Source organism: Nerophis lumbriciformis, linkage group LG01 (assembly GCF_033978685.3).
Source record: "Nerophis lumbriciformis linkage group LG01, RoL_Nlum_v2.1, whole genome shotgun sequence".
Lineage (NCBI taxonomy): Eukaryota > Metazoa > Chordata > Actinopteri > Syngnathiformes > Syngnathidae > Nerophis > Nerophis lumbriciformis.
The window spans coordinates 72021899-72039747 of NC_084548.2; the positions used below are offsets into that span (position 1 = coordinate 72021899).

Sequence of the window (17849 nt, forward strand, 5' to 3'; positions counted from 1 at the left end):
CGTAACAGGGGTCACTCCGCGCGCTCCGCCCGCGCAGCTTACCTGCCCGCCACCCCCATTGCCGGGGGCGCGTAACAGAGGTCACTCCGCGCGCAGTGCGCTCACGAAAGGGGTGGGGCTCACCCTGGTTGATATAGACAGCAGCTAGGACGGTGGCCATGGAAGTCGGAACCCGCTAAGGAGTGTGTAACAACCCACCTGCCGAATCAACTAGCCCTGAAAATGGATGGCGCTGGAGCGTCGGGCCCATATACCCGGCCGTCGCCGGCAGCGAGACGCGCTTGGAGGTGCGCTCAGCGCGGCTGCCATATGATTGCGCACTGGTGTGCGTCTGGGTCGTGACAGCGTGGCACGCGAATGTCTGCGCTGCATTGGATCAGTCTCCTTTCTTTAACAGGCAAAAGCTTTATAACCTCACTAATGCCTTGCATCGTCTATATTAGATATATAACAACGGGCGGGTGCGGTTCTGATCAAATGTTACATCGGGTGGATGGCGGATGGTTGACGACTTTCTGATGCGGTTGCGGATGAAATAATTGCCTATCTGCGCATCTCTAATATATACATAGATAATAAATTGGGAACCGGTACTTTTCAAACAGAGTATAGTACAGTTTTTCATCGATTAGTACCGCGATACTATACTAGTACCGGTATACCGTACAACCCTACTACCTGCACTACGCCTGCTGTCTTCGCATCTTGTTTTGTTGGTAATTGTTGGCAATTACCTCTTCGGAATTTTAAAAGCCTCCCCGCCGCCGCGTGTTATCAGCAGGTCAAAGTGGTCACATAACGCGTATTAACAACATTCCAGAAATGGGCCGAGTGAAATATTTATGGTGGCTTCACTAAGCCCCTTCAGACGGCGCCATTGTTTGTTGTTGTTGTTTGGAATGTTTCCTCCACCAAGTCTTTCAGGAAGTGACGGCACTAAAAAGACCTTTGAAGAGGCAGCAGGGACTAATTCGGAAAGAGGGATCATATTTTTAGATGAGTCGCTTTGCCCGGTATCGATCCTTTTTCATGGTTCCTCTCACGAGGCCCTGCTAGGCAACGCCGCTGACCTTTGGAGGGAATGAAGGCGGGCCTGAGCGAGCCTTTCACTGCAAACACTCCAACTCCTGTTTGCTTTTTCTCCTTCCACTCAACCGTTCAGCGGCAACTTCCTGCTCGCCGCTCGTTCCGCCTCCACGCTGACGAATGACGTTTTTGCCTTGTTTGTTTTCCCGCCATGAGGGAATCTCCTTCCATTGTGTTCTTCCGTGAGTCACTTTTACACGCGCGTGACATTTCAGTCTTGCCGTCGTCACAAAGGCTCCGGGGGGGCGACGGGGAGGTCCCGTTAAAAGTCCCAAAATACCACGCCGTCTCGCCAAATATCTTCTTTTTCAGGCCACTCAGTGGGGGGGGCGGAATTATTTCTGGCTCATCAACTCCCGAGAGTCAAAAGTTTCACTTTTAGTCTGACATACTTTCTAGATGACTTGAATCACGACTCGTTACTACAAATATTAACAATGGAAATGAAAATACGATAACAATTCATCTTTCCACACCCACTTCAAATTAGACTTAATCTGTTCCAGGGTCAAACTGTAGCCATCCTTAAAGCTGCACAGGCAGTGTTTAAGTGGCATTTTAAACATTTTATCTGTTATTTAAGTGCAAACAGAAGCTAATAACTGTTAAAAATAATAATAAATAGACTTAATCTGTTCCAGGGTCAAAGTGTAGCCACCCTTAAAGCTGCACAGGCAGTGTTTAAGTGGCATTTTAAACATTTTAACTGTTATTTAAGTGCAAACATAAGCTAATAACTGATAACAATAATAATAAATAGACTTAATGTGTTCCAGGGTCAAACTGTAGCCACCCTTAAAGCTGCACAGACAATGTTTAAGTAACATTAAAAACCTTTTAGCTGTAATGTAAGTGCAAACATAAGCTAATAACTGTTAAAAATAATAATAAATAGACTTAATCTGTTCCAGGGTCAAACTGTAGCCACCCTTAAAGCTGCACAGACAATGTTTAGGTCACAATTAAAACATTTTAACTGTTATATAAGTGCAAACAGAAGTTAATAACTGTTAAAAATAATAATAAATAGACTTAATCTGTTCCAGGGTCAAACTGTAGCCACCGTTAAAGCTGCACAGGCAATGTTTAAGTAACATTAAAAACCTTTTAACTGTTATTTAAGTGCAAACATAAGCTAATAACTGATAACAATAATAATAAATAGACTTAATGTGTTCCAGGGTCAAACTGTAGCCACCGTTAAAGCTGCACAGACAATGTTTAAGTAACATTAAAAACCTTTTAGCTGTAATGTAAGTGCAAACATAAGCTAATAACTGTTAAAAATAATAATAAATAGACTTAATCTGTTCCAGGGTCAAACTGTAGCCACCCTTAAAGCTGCACAGACAATGTTTAGGTCACAATTAAAACATTTTAACTGTTATATAAGTGCAAACAGAAGTTAATAACTGTTAAAAATAATAATAAATAGACTTAATCTGTTCCAGGGTCAAACTGTAGCCACCCTTAAAGCTGCACAGGCAATGTTTAAGTAACATTAAAAACCTTTTAACTGTAATGTAAGTGCAAACATAAGCTAATAACTGTTTTAAAAAATGATAATAAATAGACTTAATGTGTTCCAGGGTCAAACTGTAGCCACCCTTAAAGCTGCACAGACAATGTTTAAGTGGCATTTTAAACATTTTATCTGTTATTTAAGTGCAAACAGAAGCTAATCACTGTTAAAAAATAATAATAAATAGACTTAATGTGTTCCAGGGTCAAACTGTAGCCACCCTTAAAGCTGCACAGACAATGTTTAAGTGGTATTTTAAAAATGTTAACTGTTATTTAAGTGCAAAAAGAAGCTAATAACTGTTAAAAATAATAATAAATAGACTTAATGTGTTCCACGGTCAAAATGTAGCCACCCTTAAAGCTGCACAGACAATGTTTAAGTAAAAATAAAAACCTTTTAACTGTTATTTAAGTGCAAACATGTCACGACAGGGACTATGGCGTGGTTTGTTCTCCCGAGGTGCAAGTGATTTGGACCAGACATGGCGTGAAGGTGAATACATGATTTATTTTAACACTATATATCAAAAAGGAACAAACGAAAAGCGCGCACAATGGCGGAGGTACAAAACTAGGCTTTTGAAAACAAAACTTGCACATAGGCAGAAACTGTGAACAATGAAACAAAAACACTAACTGTGGCATTAATAAACAAAAAAACTTACTTGGCATGGACTATGAAGTGCGCAGAGGTAAGAGTGTGACAGGGGTATGAATCCGGATGTCGCCAGAACGACACACTGAAAACAATGAACTTAAATACTACAGACATGATTAACGAAAACAGGTGCGTGACTCAAAACCTGAAACAGGTGCGTGACGTGACAGGTGAAAACTAATGGGTAACCATGGAAACAAGACAAGGGAGTGAAAAGCCAGAAACTAAAGAGTCCAATAACTAAACAAAACAAAACATGACTAATACAAAACATGGTCACACAGACATGACAAAACATAAGCTAATCACTGTTAAAGATAATAATAAATAGACTTAATGTGTTCCAGGGTCAAACTGTAGTCATTTTAACAGCTTTATTAAGTGTACAGGCAATCTTTGAAACCACATTTGAACATTCTTAATTGTCATACAAAAGTAAAAATAAGTAAGTCACTGTTATTAATAATGAAAATGGAAATAATCTGTTCCAGGGTCAAACTGTAGCCATTCTTAAAGCTGCACAAGCAATGTTTTAAGCCACATTTTAACATTGTTAACTCTCAGGTGTTAAAAGACGTTCCATCCATCCATCTATTTTCTACCAATTGTCCATTTCGGGGTCGCGGGGGGTGCTGGAGCCTATCTCAGCAGCATTCGGGCGGAAGGCGGGGTACACCCTGGACAAGTCGCCAGCTCATCGCAGGTTAAAAGACGTTAATTACTGTTAAAATAACAATAGAAATAATTTGTTCCAGGGTCAAACTGTAACAATTCTTAAAGCCGAACAAGCAATGTTTTATGTCACATTTTTTAACATTATTAACTCTCGGGTGTAAAAAGACGTTAATTACTAGTAATAATAACAACAAGAACAAAAATCTGTTCAAACTGTAGCCACTTTATGAAGTCACATTTTAACATTATTATCTCTTGGGTGTAAAAAGACATTAATTACTGTTAATAATAACAACAATAGAAATAGTCTGTTCCAGGGTCAAACTGTAGCCACTTTATGAAGTGTACAAGCAATGTTTTAAGTCACATTTTAACATTATTATCTCTCGGGTGCAAAAAGACGTTAATTACTGTTAATAATAACAATAATATAAATAATCTGTTCCAGGGTCAAACTGTAGCCACTTTATGAAGTGTACAAGCAATGTTTGAAGTCACATTTTAACATTATTATCTCTCGGGTGTAAAAAGACGTTAATTACTGTTAATAATAACAACAATAGAAATAGTCTGTTCCAGGGTCAAACTGTAGCCACTTTATGAAGTGTACAAGCAATGTTTTAAGTCACATTTTAACATTATTATCTCTCGGGTGCAAAAAGACGTTAATTACTGTTAATAATAACAACAATAGAAATAATCTGTTCCAGGGTCAAACTGTAGCCACTTTATGAAGTGTACAAGCAATGTTTTAAGTCACATTTTAACATTATTATCTCTCGGGTGCAAAAAGACGTTAATTACTGTTAATAATAACAACAATAGAAATAATCTGTTCCAGGGTCAAACTGTAGCCACTTTATGAAGTGTACAAGCAAAGTCTTTGGTCCCACTTGGTAATTCTTAACTGTCATACAAGTGTAAAAGGAAGCTAAGCAGTGTTCCATGACAGAAAAGGGGCGTGTCAATCACTGTGTCAATCATCTCACTAACATTCAGCCCACATCGCCAACACTTGAGGTACCGGAAGGTGACAGCGTTAGAAAAGGATTGATGGAAAGTTCTAGAAAGGTTCTTAATATCTGTGTGCCTCTCATTGTAGGCTGCCCTTAACTTTGCCGTCCTGGTCGGCAACGCTACAAAGCCCAGGCGTCCGCCCACCTCCTTTCCTCGTCTCGCCTGAGCTCCGGCAGCATGGCCGCCCCCGCCGGCGCGGAGGTGAAGGAGCTCAACCCGGTGGACTTCATCCAGCTCCAGCAGTACATTGAATGTGAGTGGGTGTGCACGCCTCACCTAACTCTCCACATGTCTCATACCTACACCTGCTTCTTTCTCGCCATCTGGTCGGCTTTTTAATACCTCTAATATTGCCAGGGTCAAAGTTCGCGACATCTCCGGCAAATCTCAATCCTCCGTGATAGTTGTTGAGGAAAGAGACATTCAATGACATGAAAGTAGTGCATCGCTAATCCTTAGTCCCTAAAGAAATAATGCAAATAATCTGTTCCAGGGTCAAACAGAATCAGAAATACTTTATTAATCTCCGAGGGGAAATTAAGATTTTCAGCACAATCCCATTCAAGAGCAGACAAACATCACAGGGAGACAGCACCGGATCGCTGACGGGTCTGCCAGCCATAGACATCTTATAAGTCGACGCAGCATTGGCTGCTGTGACGCGAGAAATTGGGCCGCCATCTTGAAGTGGTGATGAGGAGCCTAAACCATACTTGCCAACCCTCCCGAATTTTCCGGGAGACTCCCGAAATTCAACGCCTCTCCCGAAAACCTCCCGGGACAAATATTCTCCCGAAAATCTCCCGATTTTCAGCCGGAGCTGGAGGCCACGCCCCCTCCAGCTCCATGCGGACCTGAGTGAGGTCAGCCTTTTTTTTATGACGGGAGGACAACAGGGTGACAAGAACTAAATCATCCAGACTAGAGATAAATTGTATTATTATGGTTATCTTACCTAAACATAAATATATTTATTAATTTATTTAAAAAAAAAACTAAATACATTTTTACTATATTTTGCTAAAAACATCAAAATTATTATTTTTTTTTTTTTTTCTGACGTCTTATTACATCCAGCCATATAATTATACATTAAAATAAACATATATGAAATAATTAATTTTAAATGGTCATAATAATTCATTTAAAATTACCATATTTAATTATTAAAATAATTGCTTGTTTATCAGCAACTTTAGCATTTTATTCATTACATTTTGAAGCTCTCAGAAGCCAAGTTATGTTATATTCCTTCATATTTATTTATGCAAGTTTGAAGTATCAATTATCTAAACACAGTTTTGTTTGCATATTTTCAGGATGTATATATATATATATATATATATATGTGTATATATATGTGTATATGTATATGTATGAAATACTTGACTTGGTGAATTCTAGCTGTCAATATACACCTCCCCTCTTAAACACGCCCCCGCCCACAACCACGCCCCAGTCCCACCCCCGACCACGCCCCCCACCCCCCACCTCCCGAAATCGGAGGTCTCAAGGTTGGCAAGTATGGCCTAAACTGACAGTTGACAGGTAGAAAACAAAGATGGTGTTCAGCGTTTTCCTGCTCAAACGAGCGGACTGTTGAAAATAGGAATCGGGGGATTGCTTTTCACAAGTAAGATTTAACATTAACGTACTATTGGTTGTATTTTGTGAAAAGAATATTACCATATTGTATATACCCTATTTTCCGCACTATAAGGCGCACCTAAAAACCTCCAATTTTCTCAAAAGCTGACAGTGCGCCTTATAATATGGACCAGTGACGTGCGGTGAGGTTGATGGCTGGTGAGGCACTGACTTCATCACAGTCAGATTTACAAACATATGAACCCTAAAGAGTATCTTATTCACCATTTGATTGGCAGCAGTTAACGGGTTATGTTTAAAAGCTCATACCAGCATTCTTCCCTGCTTGGCACTCAGCATCAAGGCTTGGAATTGGGGGTTAAATCACCAAAAATGATTCCCGGGCGCGGCGCCGCTGCTGCCCACTGCTTCCCTCACCTCCCAGGGGGTGAACAAGGGGATGGGTCAAATGCAGAGGACAAATTTCACCACACCTAGTGTGTGTGTGACAATCATTGCTACTTTAACTTAACTTTAACTTTACACATACAAACTGTAGCACACAAAAAAGCACAGTTAATAAAAAAAACTTTATTATGGTCTTACCTTTACTTATAAATTAAGTCCATGCGCCGCAACTAAAGCCCTCACTTAAACTTTCCACGGGCAAGATTGAATCTATTTAAAAAAGTGTAACCGAGGGTTTATAAATGTCGCCTATACTGTATGAAACTACAAAATAACAAACACGGAGGCTCCAGTTTACACAAGGACCACTTTATTTACCTTCTTTCAAAAACCTCTGCAATGTGACATCACTTCCGCTCTTAGCGCCTTCAAAATAAGAGCTCAAGGCTTATACTGTATAACAGCGCATAACAGGAACTTAACATCACAAAGAGGAAAGCCCATGAAAATAGGTTACAAAAGTTATTAAGAAGCCAAAAAGTGCAAAAACAATAATGTTCGTGTTGAAGGAGTTGTGAATTAGGTACACCTGCAGTCTGCAGGTGTATCTAATGTTGTGTCCCTGCAGTCATTCACAACTCCTCCAACACCAACATAATTGTTTTTGCACTTTTTGGCTTCTTATGAAATAATTTTTAAAAATAGATTCAATCTTGCACGTGGAAAGTTTAGGTGTGAGCTTTAGTTGATATAACACTTCTACGGCGGGGGTGCAGGAGGCGAGCCTCAGCCAGTGCGTCTTTTGCAGCCGTTTTATGATCGCTCAGCACAAGAAATACTTTACACACATACAGTTGTTGACAAAATACACTGTACATTATATACCTCAGCTAACTAAACTATGGAAATGTATAATATAGTTCATATAGCAATACAGTCTCACTGCACAGCAGGCCAGCAGTTAACCGAGCCATTGCGCAATCCATGTTGAGGCACTGAGTGACGTGCCTCAACTGGCTGCTGATCACCGCACCGTCTCTTCTCAGTATTTGAACGGCAAATGTGAAAATTCAGCGATTTTGAATAAAAATAATCTAAAACTGGTGAAGTTAAATGGAAAATAACTTTATAGTATAATCACTGGATACATATAACAATTTAATTATTTTTTTTCTTTTTAAATTTTTTTTCTTTCCATGATGGCAGGTGAGGCCCTGCCTCACCTGCCTCTAGTGACTGCACATCACTGATATGGACCAATATTGAGCCACAACAGGTCTCGCAACTACAGGATACATAATGTAACCCCAGCCTCTACTGTAGCGTCCATTCTATGCGCCTTATAATGCGGTGCGCCTTATATATGAACAAAGTTTTAAAAATAGGCCATTCATTGAAGGTGCGCCTTATAATCCGGTGCGCCTTATAGTGCGGAAAATACGGTACTTCTCTGCAAACCTAGGAAATGTTCTATTTTGTCTTCATTATTTTTGTCAGAATGCACCAGAATGCTTCATTTGTATGTGAAAATCACAAAGAACTCTTCTGGGGGAACAAAATTCACCAGCCGCCCCTGATTATGATGCATTCTCATTTTAGGCAAAGTATAAGACAATACTTTCTTAACAGTATAATTGTAACCAGGAATAAGTCTTCAAGTAACAATATTCAAATACTAACATTGTTGGGTAAGACAGAATTTGGTTTTATTCTGAATCCAGTGAAACAGGTTGGTGGTTTTAGCTAATATAAAGACTTTCAGGTGTTTATATATGTTTATGTTCAAGTATTTGGCAGACTCTTTTATTCAAAGCGACATACATAAAAAAATACATATAAAACAATCACTGTAAACATGATCATTTAAGGGAAGAATGTCATAGAAAATATCAATACAAAGTGTCAAGACAGAATAAACTCTCTGAGATATATAGATGTATAATGTATTTATACATTGTTTATGTAGCATGTATATATAACCTAATCATATTGTTTCTTCAACTTAAAAATAGCTGACCGTTTTTTCCCCCTTCTCTGGGATTATATTCCCAGTTTTGATCTGGGACGTCTGGTCACTTAGAGCATATAAGAATATTCTATTACTGTTAAGCAAACTATGAATAATAAAACATGTGTCCTTTATCATGACAAAAAAGCGCGTGAAAGTAAGTGGTATTCAGTGAATATATATATATATATATATATATATATATATATATATATATATATATATATATATATATATATATATATATATATATATATATATATATATATATATATGTGTATATATATATACATATACTGTATTCAGTGAATACCACTGACATTTACTTAAAGAAATGTAGTTAATTTATTTTTTGTGTGTCTTTTTAGGGGGTGGGGTTCACGTTATTTCATGTTTAAAAAAAAATCATATCTATTAATTTTTTATTTGTATGTATTATTGTTGTTATTATTATTACTGTATATTTATTTATTTCATTTTTATTTTGATCAATTCCACTGTTTTTTTTAACTAAAAATGTCTCAACTAACTAATATTTTCCTATCTAGAAAGAACTCTATGAAATAATCTTTAAAAAGATTTAAAAATTATTTCACTAAATGGTAAAAAAAATATGTCTGTTTATACTAAATATTGTGGAAAAAATATATAAGTTACTTAAAGAAATGTAGTTAATTAATTTTTTCTTCTGTTTTTTAGGGCGTGGGGTTCACATTATTTTATGTATTCTTTCATAATTTCTATTACTATTTTTGTATTATTGTTATTATTAGTATTACTGTATATTTAGTTATTTCATTTTTATTTTAATCAACTCCACTGTTTTTTAACTAAAATGTCTCAACTAACTAATATTTTCTTATCTAAAAATAACTCTCAAATAATTTTTAAAAGGATTTACGGATATTTTCAGTTTAACCCAATTGTACGATTGTCGTTTTGAACAAAAACTTTAATGTTGAATGGAAAATGCGTCAACTTCCTTTTTTTGTTGTAAATTTCAATTTGCATTTAATTATTAGGGCCCGCATGGCCCATTGTATAAGGACTCCCAAAGGGAGTCCTTATGCAATGGGACATAAGGACCTATTGAATTTGTAAGGTTTTATTATTATTATTATTATTATTATTATACCGGCCGCCTCTTTGAGCTGTAATTTGACCCACTTAACATGCTTCAAAACTCACCATATTTGACCCACCCATCAGGACCTGCGAAAATTGTCTTTTAATGAAAAAACCAAACCCCTAAACTCAAAATTGCGCTCTAGCGCCCCCTAGGAAAGAAAAAAAACTAGACTGCCTGTAACTCCCACTAGGAAGGTCGGAGAGACATGAAACAAAAACCTCTATGTAGGTCTGACTTAGACCTAGTTTTCATAACTGTATATCTTCGGGCAAAAATCAACAGGAAGTTGGCAATTCCCCCTTCAAGACAAAAATTTACTAAAAACAGTCACTTTTGCCTCTTTGAGCTGTAATTTGACCGCCTTAACATGCTTCAAAACTCACCGAACTGAACACACACATCAGGACTGGCAAAAATTGCGATCTAATAAAAAAAACGTAACCCCAAATCTCAAAATTGCGCAGAAAAAACTGCTCCTCGGAAGAAAAGAATGACAAAACTGCCGGTAACTCCCACTGGGAAGGTCGGAGAGACATGAAACAAAAACCTCTATGTAGGTCTCACTTAGACCTACATTTCATAGATTGACATCCTTCAGCAAAAATCTACAGGAAGTTTGCAATTCCCCCTTCAAAACAACATTTTTGTAAAAACTGGTCACCTGTCTTCAAACATTATCTCCTCTGAGCACGTTTGTTGTTTCGGCTTCAAAGGACTACCAGTGGACAAAAGTATTGGGACGCTTACACTGGACAAAAGTATTGGGACACTTAGGACTACAACTGGACAAAAGTATTGGGACACTTAGGACTAAAACTGGACAAAAGTTTTGGGACACTTAGGACTAAAACTGGACAAAAGTATTGGGACACTTAGGATAAAAACTTGACGAAAGTATTGGGAGACTGTGGACTAAAACTTGACATAAGTATTGGGAAACTTCGGACTACCACGGGACAAAAGTATTGGGACACTCAGGACTAAAACTGGAAAAAAGTATTGGGACACTTGGGACGTGAACTGGACAAAAGTATTGGGACACTTGGGACTAACACTTGACAAAAGTATTGGGACACTTAGGACGAAAACTGGAGAAAAGTATTGGGACACTTAGGACTAAAACTGGACCAAAGTATTGGGACACTTAGGACTAAAACTGGACAAAAGTATTGGGACACTTAGGACTAGCAGCTGCCAAATATGCGGGCCCGACCAACGCTGCTTGCAGCTTTAATTTTAATTATAATTGTGTTTATTATTGTACTTTTTTTATTTTAAAATATTTTTTTTTCTTCTAATTAATATTTGTTGTGAATAAACATGTCTCTGAAGGAATATACAGTATTTTATATGAATATTAATGTGATCTTTAAAATGAATATAGATGCATTAAATGATGGATTCAGATTCCTAGCTATTGCCAGTTGTCTCATGATGTCTTCATGCCATCTTCCCAATATGTCTCTTTTCGTCCTTCCTGCTCGTCCAGATTGCAGCCTGAAGGTGAAAGACGTGCTGCGGGAGTTTGATGCAGATGGCCGCCTTGCCCGCCACAGGCACGGAGAGGTGAGCGAACGGGAATGGGATGTCCTCATTTTCCAGTCTGGAAAGTAGCGCCCTGAAAGTGTGATTTATTCCAAACGTGGGCACTTTATCAACACTCCTCTAATTCCATTCAAAGCTGTCGCCTCTGTAAATGTAAATGACTCCCTCAGCTGGGCCCACGCAGCAAGGCTGCTTTAGCAACTTTTTGCCTCTGCGCCACACTCATTAATGCAAACTACTATCATATAATACAGTGGGTTTTTTTGTAAAACCCAAATCATTTTCCCTTAGGAAACAACAGTAATTATGTTCCAGATACCCAAAATACTAACTTTATTGAGAATAATTACAGTTTCACAAAACAATGCAAAATGTACAGTATATGCCCACAAACTTTAATATACATTATTCTCTTGAATTCAGTAGTGTTTCTCACCTTCTTTGTCAAAGTCGTGTTGTATCCAAGAACTCACAGGACTTACACTTTCACATCGACCTACTTGATCCCACGCATGAGGGAGACCCTTTAACTCATCACAAAACTAGAGGACAGCCTTTAAGCGCCATATGACCTTGTTTGGTTAGACCAAGGCTGTTTTTGACTTGTGGGCCGCATTGGGCTGAAAAAATTTGGTCGAGTTCCAAAAGCCGACTGCATGTAAAGTAATTATTATATATATATATATATATATATATATATATATATATATATATATATATATATATATATATATATATATATATATATATATATATATATATATATATATATATACGTATGTATATACATATACTGTATGTATATATATATATACATATACTGTATATATGTGTATACATATATATATATGTATACACATATATACATATATACAGTATATGTATATATATACACACATATATACATATATACATGTATACAGTATATGTATATATATTATATATATGTGTATATATATATATATACTGTATACATATATACAGTATATGTATATATACTGTATATATATACCGAGAATGTCGTTGTGGCTTGTGCAGCCCTTTGAGACAGTTGTGATTTAGGGCTATATAAATAAACATTGATTGATTGATTGATTGATATATATGTGTTTGTGTATATATATATATATATATATATATATATATATATATATATATATATATATATATATATAAATATATATATATATATATATATATATATATATATATATATATATATATATATATGTATGTATGTATGTATGTATGTATGTACATATATACATATACTGTATATCAGGGGTCCTCAAGTACAAATCTTGAAGGTCCACAAATGTTTTTTTTTAAACAGGCTGGGTCCGTTTATTATCGGTCAAGCTTATATAGTAGCAGGAGGTAGGTGGTTTAACATTTTCTTAAAATTAACAAAAATAAAATAAATATCCAATAAAATACATGAAATATTTTCTTTGAAACAAAAATAAATAAGAACTTTGAAAAAATGTGTCCTCTGCATTTGACCCATCCCTTGATCACCCCCTGGGAGGTGAGGGGAGCAGTGGGCAGCAGTGGCGCTGCGCCTGGGAATCATTTTTGGTGATTTAACCCCCAATTCCAAGCCTTGATGCTGAGTGCCAAGCAGGGAAGAATGCTGGTATGAGCTTTTAAACATAACCCGTTAACTGCTGCCAATCAAATGGTGAATAAGATACTCTTTAGGGTTCATATGTTTGTAAATCTGACTGTGATGAAGTCAGTGCCTCACCAGCCATCAACCTCACCGCACGTTCCTGCTCTGTTGCTATTTGTTGTTGTGTCATAGATTTAACAAAAATCTTGCTTGATGTTTCATATGACTTTTTCAGCCTCGTGATTTCTTTTTTTTCTTAGCTCTGAATCATGAGGAAATGTCTCTTCAAATTCGCGGTGCTCTTTCAGATAGTGACGTTTCAGATTTTCACTTTTCACCAGAGCACCAGTACTGTTGCATATTAGACACATTGGTCTGGTACTTGCAGTAGGTAGGATGAAACATATTGCTCTGTCCATTCTTCCTTGAAACGTCGGTTTTCCCTGTCCACCTTTCTTTTACCAGCCTGAGCCAACTTGGAGCATGCCATTGTGATTTGATTCACAGTCAGTGACTGACGAGTGAACAGTTAGCGAAGTAGCGATACGAGACAACTGTGTGCCTGCAGCGAAAGGTTCCATGCACTGTGCACTGCACATGTGTATGACCCAGGTGGTAACAGCCTATCAGCGCGTCGTTGTGATAGAGATGACAACTCATACCCCGGAATTAGCCAATCAGAGTGGCGTTCTCTCGCTCTCACTCCGTCTCTCTCTCTGAGAGAGACGGAGTGAGAGCGAGAGAGAGAGAGAGAGAGAGAGAGACGGAGTGAGTGAGACACGAGAAGTGTAAACGAAACGTGGAGATATTTGATTAAAAACAACGAAGAACGTTGACTTGCGCTAGCGATAACTCACAGATGAATACAATTATTATATTTTTTTATAATAATTATGATTATAATAATAAGAAAAAAAATTTAAAAAAATATTGTTTTATTTATTTATTTTTTTACTATAATTCGTGCTGGGTCCGGACGGACACGTCGCTGGGTCCAGACATGGACCGCGGTCCGCCTGTTGAGGATCACTGCTGTATATATATATATATATATATACATATACTGTATATATATACATATACTGTATATATGTGTATACATATATATATATATGTATACACATATATACAGTATATGTATATATATACACACATATATATATATATACATACACATATATACATATATACAGTATATGTATATATATATGTGTATATATATATATATATATATATATATATATATATATATATATATATATATATATATATATATATATATATATATATATATATATATGTCTTAATAAAGTTATCCAAAAAATAGTGCTCGATACCGTAGTAGAGCGCAATATATGTATGTGTGGGAATAAAAATCACAAGACTACTTCATCTCTACAGGCCTGTTTCATGAGGGGTTCCCTCAATCATCAGGAGATTTTAATGGAAGCATTCACATACCATGGTTTATATAGGGCACAGAGTGGGTGGATACAGGCTGGCGTAGGGGCGTGGTGATTGGCTCATGTGTTACCTAGGAGGTGTTTCCGTCTGTGGCGGCATGCTGATACAATTTCACTGCGCTTGTTGAGGGATGACAGGTCTGGACGGTATATAATAAACAGTTTCTCTTTCAAGCATAGGTTGCATCTTTTATTGCCACTATTGTAAGGTGTGCTGGATGCAAGAATTTGCCATGTTATTGAATATTCAACATTATTGTCTTTGAGGTCCCAAATGTGTTTGCTGAGTTCTGTGGTATTCCGCAGGTTTTGATTCCTGAAAGAAGCCTTGTGATTGTTCCATCTGGTTTTAAACTCTCCCTCGGTTAATCCTACATATGTGTCGGATGTGTTAATGTCCTTGCGTGTTACCTTAGATTGGTAAACAACAGATGTTTGTAAGCACCCCCCGTTGAGAGGGCAATCAGGTTTATTGCGGCAGTTGCAGCCTTTGTTGGTTTTGGGGTCGCTCTGTCCGGGGGCCGACGGCTCATTTGCAATTGTTTTGTTGTGGTTTGAGATAATTTGTCGTATATTGTTCATGCAGCTGTAGCTCAATTTAATGTTGTTCTTGTTGAATACTTTTCTTAGGGTGTTGCCTTTGGGGAAGTGTTTGTCAATCAGAGTGAGGAATTTGTGGCCAATGTTAGTTGAGACGTTTTTGCTGTATGGGGGGTTGTACCAGATGATGTTGTTTCGTTTTCTGTTCTTTTTTGGTTGGTTTCCTGGCGTGGGTTCATAGGTGAGGGTGAAATTGTATCCGCTTTCATCAAGGGCTTTTTGGTACGGGGGGGTTGCTTGGTCAAATTCAGCTTTGCTAGATGACAGCATCGATAGCCTTTTATTAATTCCGGTAGGTATTCTTTTCGTGGTGGTGGGTGGGTGGTTGCTGTCATGGTGCACGTATTGGAGTGTTGTGTTGGATTTCGTGAATGGTTGGTAGCTGTTATTTCTCAGGTTGAAAGTGACGTCGAGGGAGTTGACGGTTTGCTTGTTGGCTTCAATCGTGATCCGTAGGCCGTTCTCTTTGAAAATTTGGCATATGCGCTTCTTGGTATTCTCGCTGCTCCTTGGCGAGGCGCGACACACTGCCAGTCCGTCATCACGGTAAATACCAAGGTTCAGATTGAGGCTAGCGAGCTGGGAGAGGAGGAAACTCCCAACGAGTTCACACGTTTCTGCTCCGTCAAAACTTCCCATAGTGACGTCAAATGTTGAATTGTTCTTTTTTTGCCATGGTGTACTGTTGTGGATGAGTATGGAGTTTTTTGCGTGGATGATGATGATACCATGGTATGTGAATGCTTCCATTAAAATCTCCTGATGATTGAGGGAACCCCCTCATGAAACAGGCCTGTAGAGATGAAGTAGTCTTGTGATTTTTTTCCCATACATATCATATATATATATATATATATATATATATATATATATGTATATATACTGTATATATGTATATATATACCGAGAATGTCGTTGTGGCTTGTGCAGCCCTTTGAGACAGTTGTGAGGTAGGGCTATATAAATAAACATCGATTGATTGATTGATTGATATATATGTGTTTATATATATATTTATGTGTACATATATACATATACTGTATATATACATATACTGTATATATGTGTATACATATATATATATATGTATACACATATATACATATATACAGTATATGTATATATATATATATATACACATGTATGTGTGTGTGTGTGTGTGTGTACATATTATATTAATATAATGGTTATATAATTAATAAATCATATAATTGGATATTAAGAGTACGTGAAAGTTCCACTCCTATCTTGTTTACTTCCTTGACAACTTCCTTAAAGTTTTGTAATCAATCAGAAACATCAATCAGCTAAACATAAACATGAGTGAGTGGGGAGAGAGTGTTTTGCATTTTCCCCATCATGCTTCGTAATGGATGTAATTGCTTTTCTTAATGGCGATAGGACGTTTAGAGACAAATTTGGTAGGAGAAATTGACAAAGATGCGAGGCAGCGCTTGATCGGTAAATAGGAACGAGCGCCGCCTTACGTCAGCAGGCGCATCCTTCCATGGCCATCCTGCACGTGTATGACAAGTGGTCCAGTAAAGTGTCCTGGTGGAGCTGCCATGAGTGAATTATTTATTAGTGGGGCAGCTCTGCGGGGCATCAGCGTCAACAAGAAATGGGTTTTTGGTTCAGCGGCATCATGGGAGTTGTGTGGAAGCCCTCCAGCCTCCAATAAGTCACTTCAGCTCCACTTGCCTTCAAATGCACACCAAAGTAGCGACTGAGGACCTTACTGCCCCCTTCTGGTCGCGCTTGGTACGCCTGTCAGGTTAGCACTGTTGTTCAGAGCGATAAAGTGTACTAGCTGCCCCTCGCTTATATTCAAAATGCAAGTCTCTGGTCGAGGCGGAAGGCCGCCCACGCTGTTTCTGTTATGTTATAAGGGACTTCCTCCCTCCCCCACAGGGTGCTCAAGGTGTGAAAAGTTGTGTTGTCTTAAAGAGTTGTCAAATGTTTTGCGTGGCACATGCCTCTCACTCAACTTTTTATTTTCAATAGTCGTCATTAAAAGGGAATTTTGCCTATCATTCACAATCATTATGAAAGAAAAGATGTATTGTTTTTAATGCATTCTAAATATTATCAAAAGTCCGCTTACAGTGGAGTCGCTCTTTTCTGCCTATAAATCCCTTAAAAAAACGATCAAACATTTTATATACATGATGTAAGTATATATGTAATGTAGTAACATTTATAATACCATTTAATCTTTACCTATTTTGGTCATTTTAAGTACAAAAACCAAAACCAGTAAAGTTGGCATGTTGTGTAAATGGTAAATAAAAAGAGAATACAACAAATCCTTTTCAACTTATATTCAATTGAATAGACTGCAAAGACAAGATATTTCATGTTCACACTGAGAAACTTATTTTTTTTTGCTAATAATCATTAAGTTAGAATTTAATGGCAGCAACACATTACAAAAAAGTTGTCAAAGGGGCATTTTTACCACTGTGTTACGTGGCCTTTCCTTTTAACAACACTCAGTAAATGTTCAGGAACTGAGGAGACACATTTTTGAAGCTTCT

General features: G+C 37.4%; 1 protein-coding gene across 1 annotated transcript in view; it reads left to right on the forward strand.

The window, feature by feature from the left end:
- The window catches only part of dgkaa (diacylglycerol kinase, alpha a), a 132903-nt gene that overhangs the window by 39349 nt on the left and 75705 nt on the right, over nt 1–17849 (forward strand). The window contains exons 2-3 of the mRNA XM_061925405.1: nt 5046–5213; nt 11582–11658. Of these exons, the coding sequence (XP_061781389.1) occupies nt 5138–5213; nt 11582–11658 (153 nt within the window). The 5' untranslated portion in view covers nt 5046–5137. The remainder of the gene's footprint in view (nt 1–5045; nt 5214–11581; nt 11659–17849) is intronic.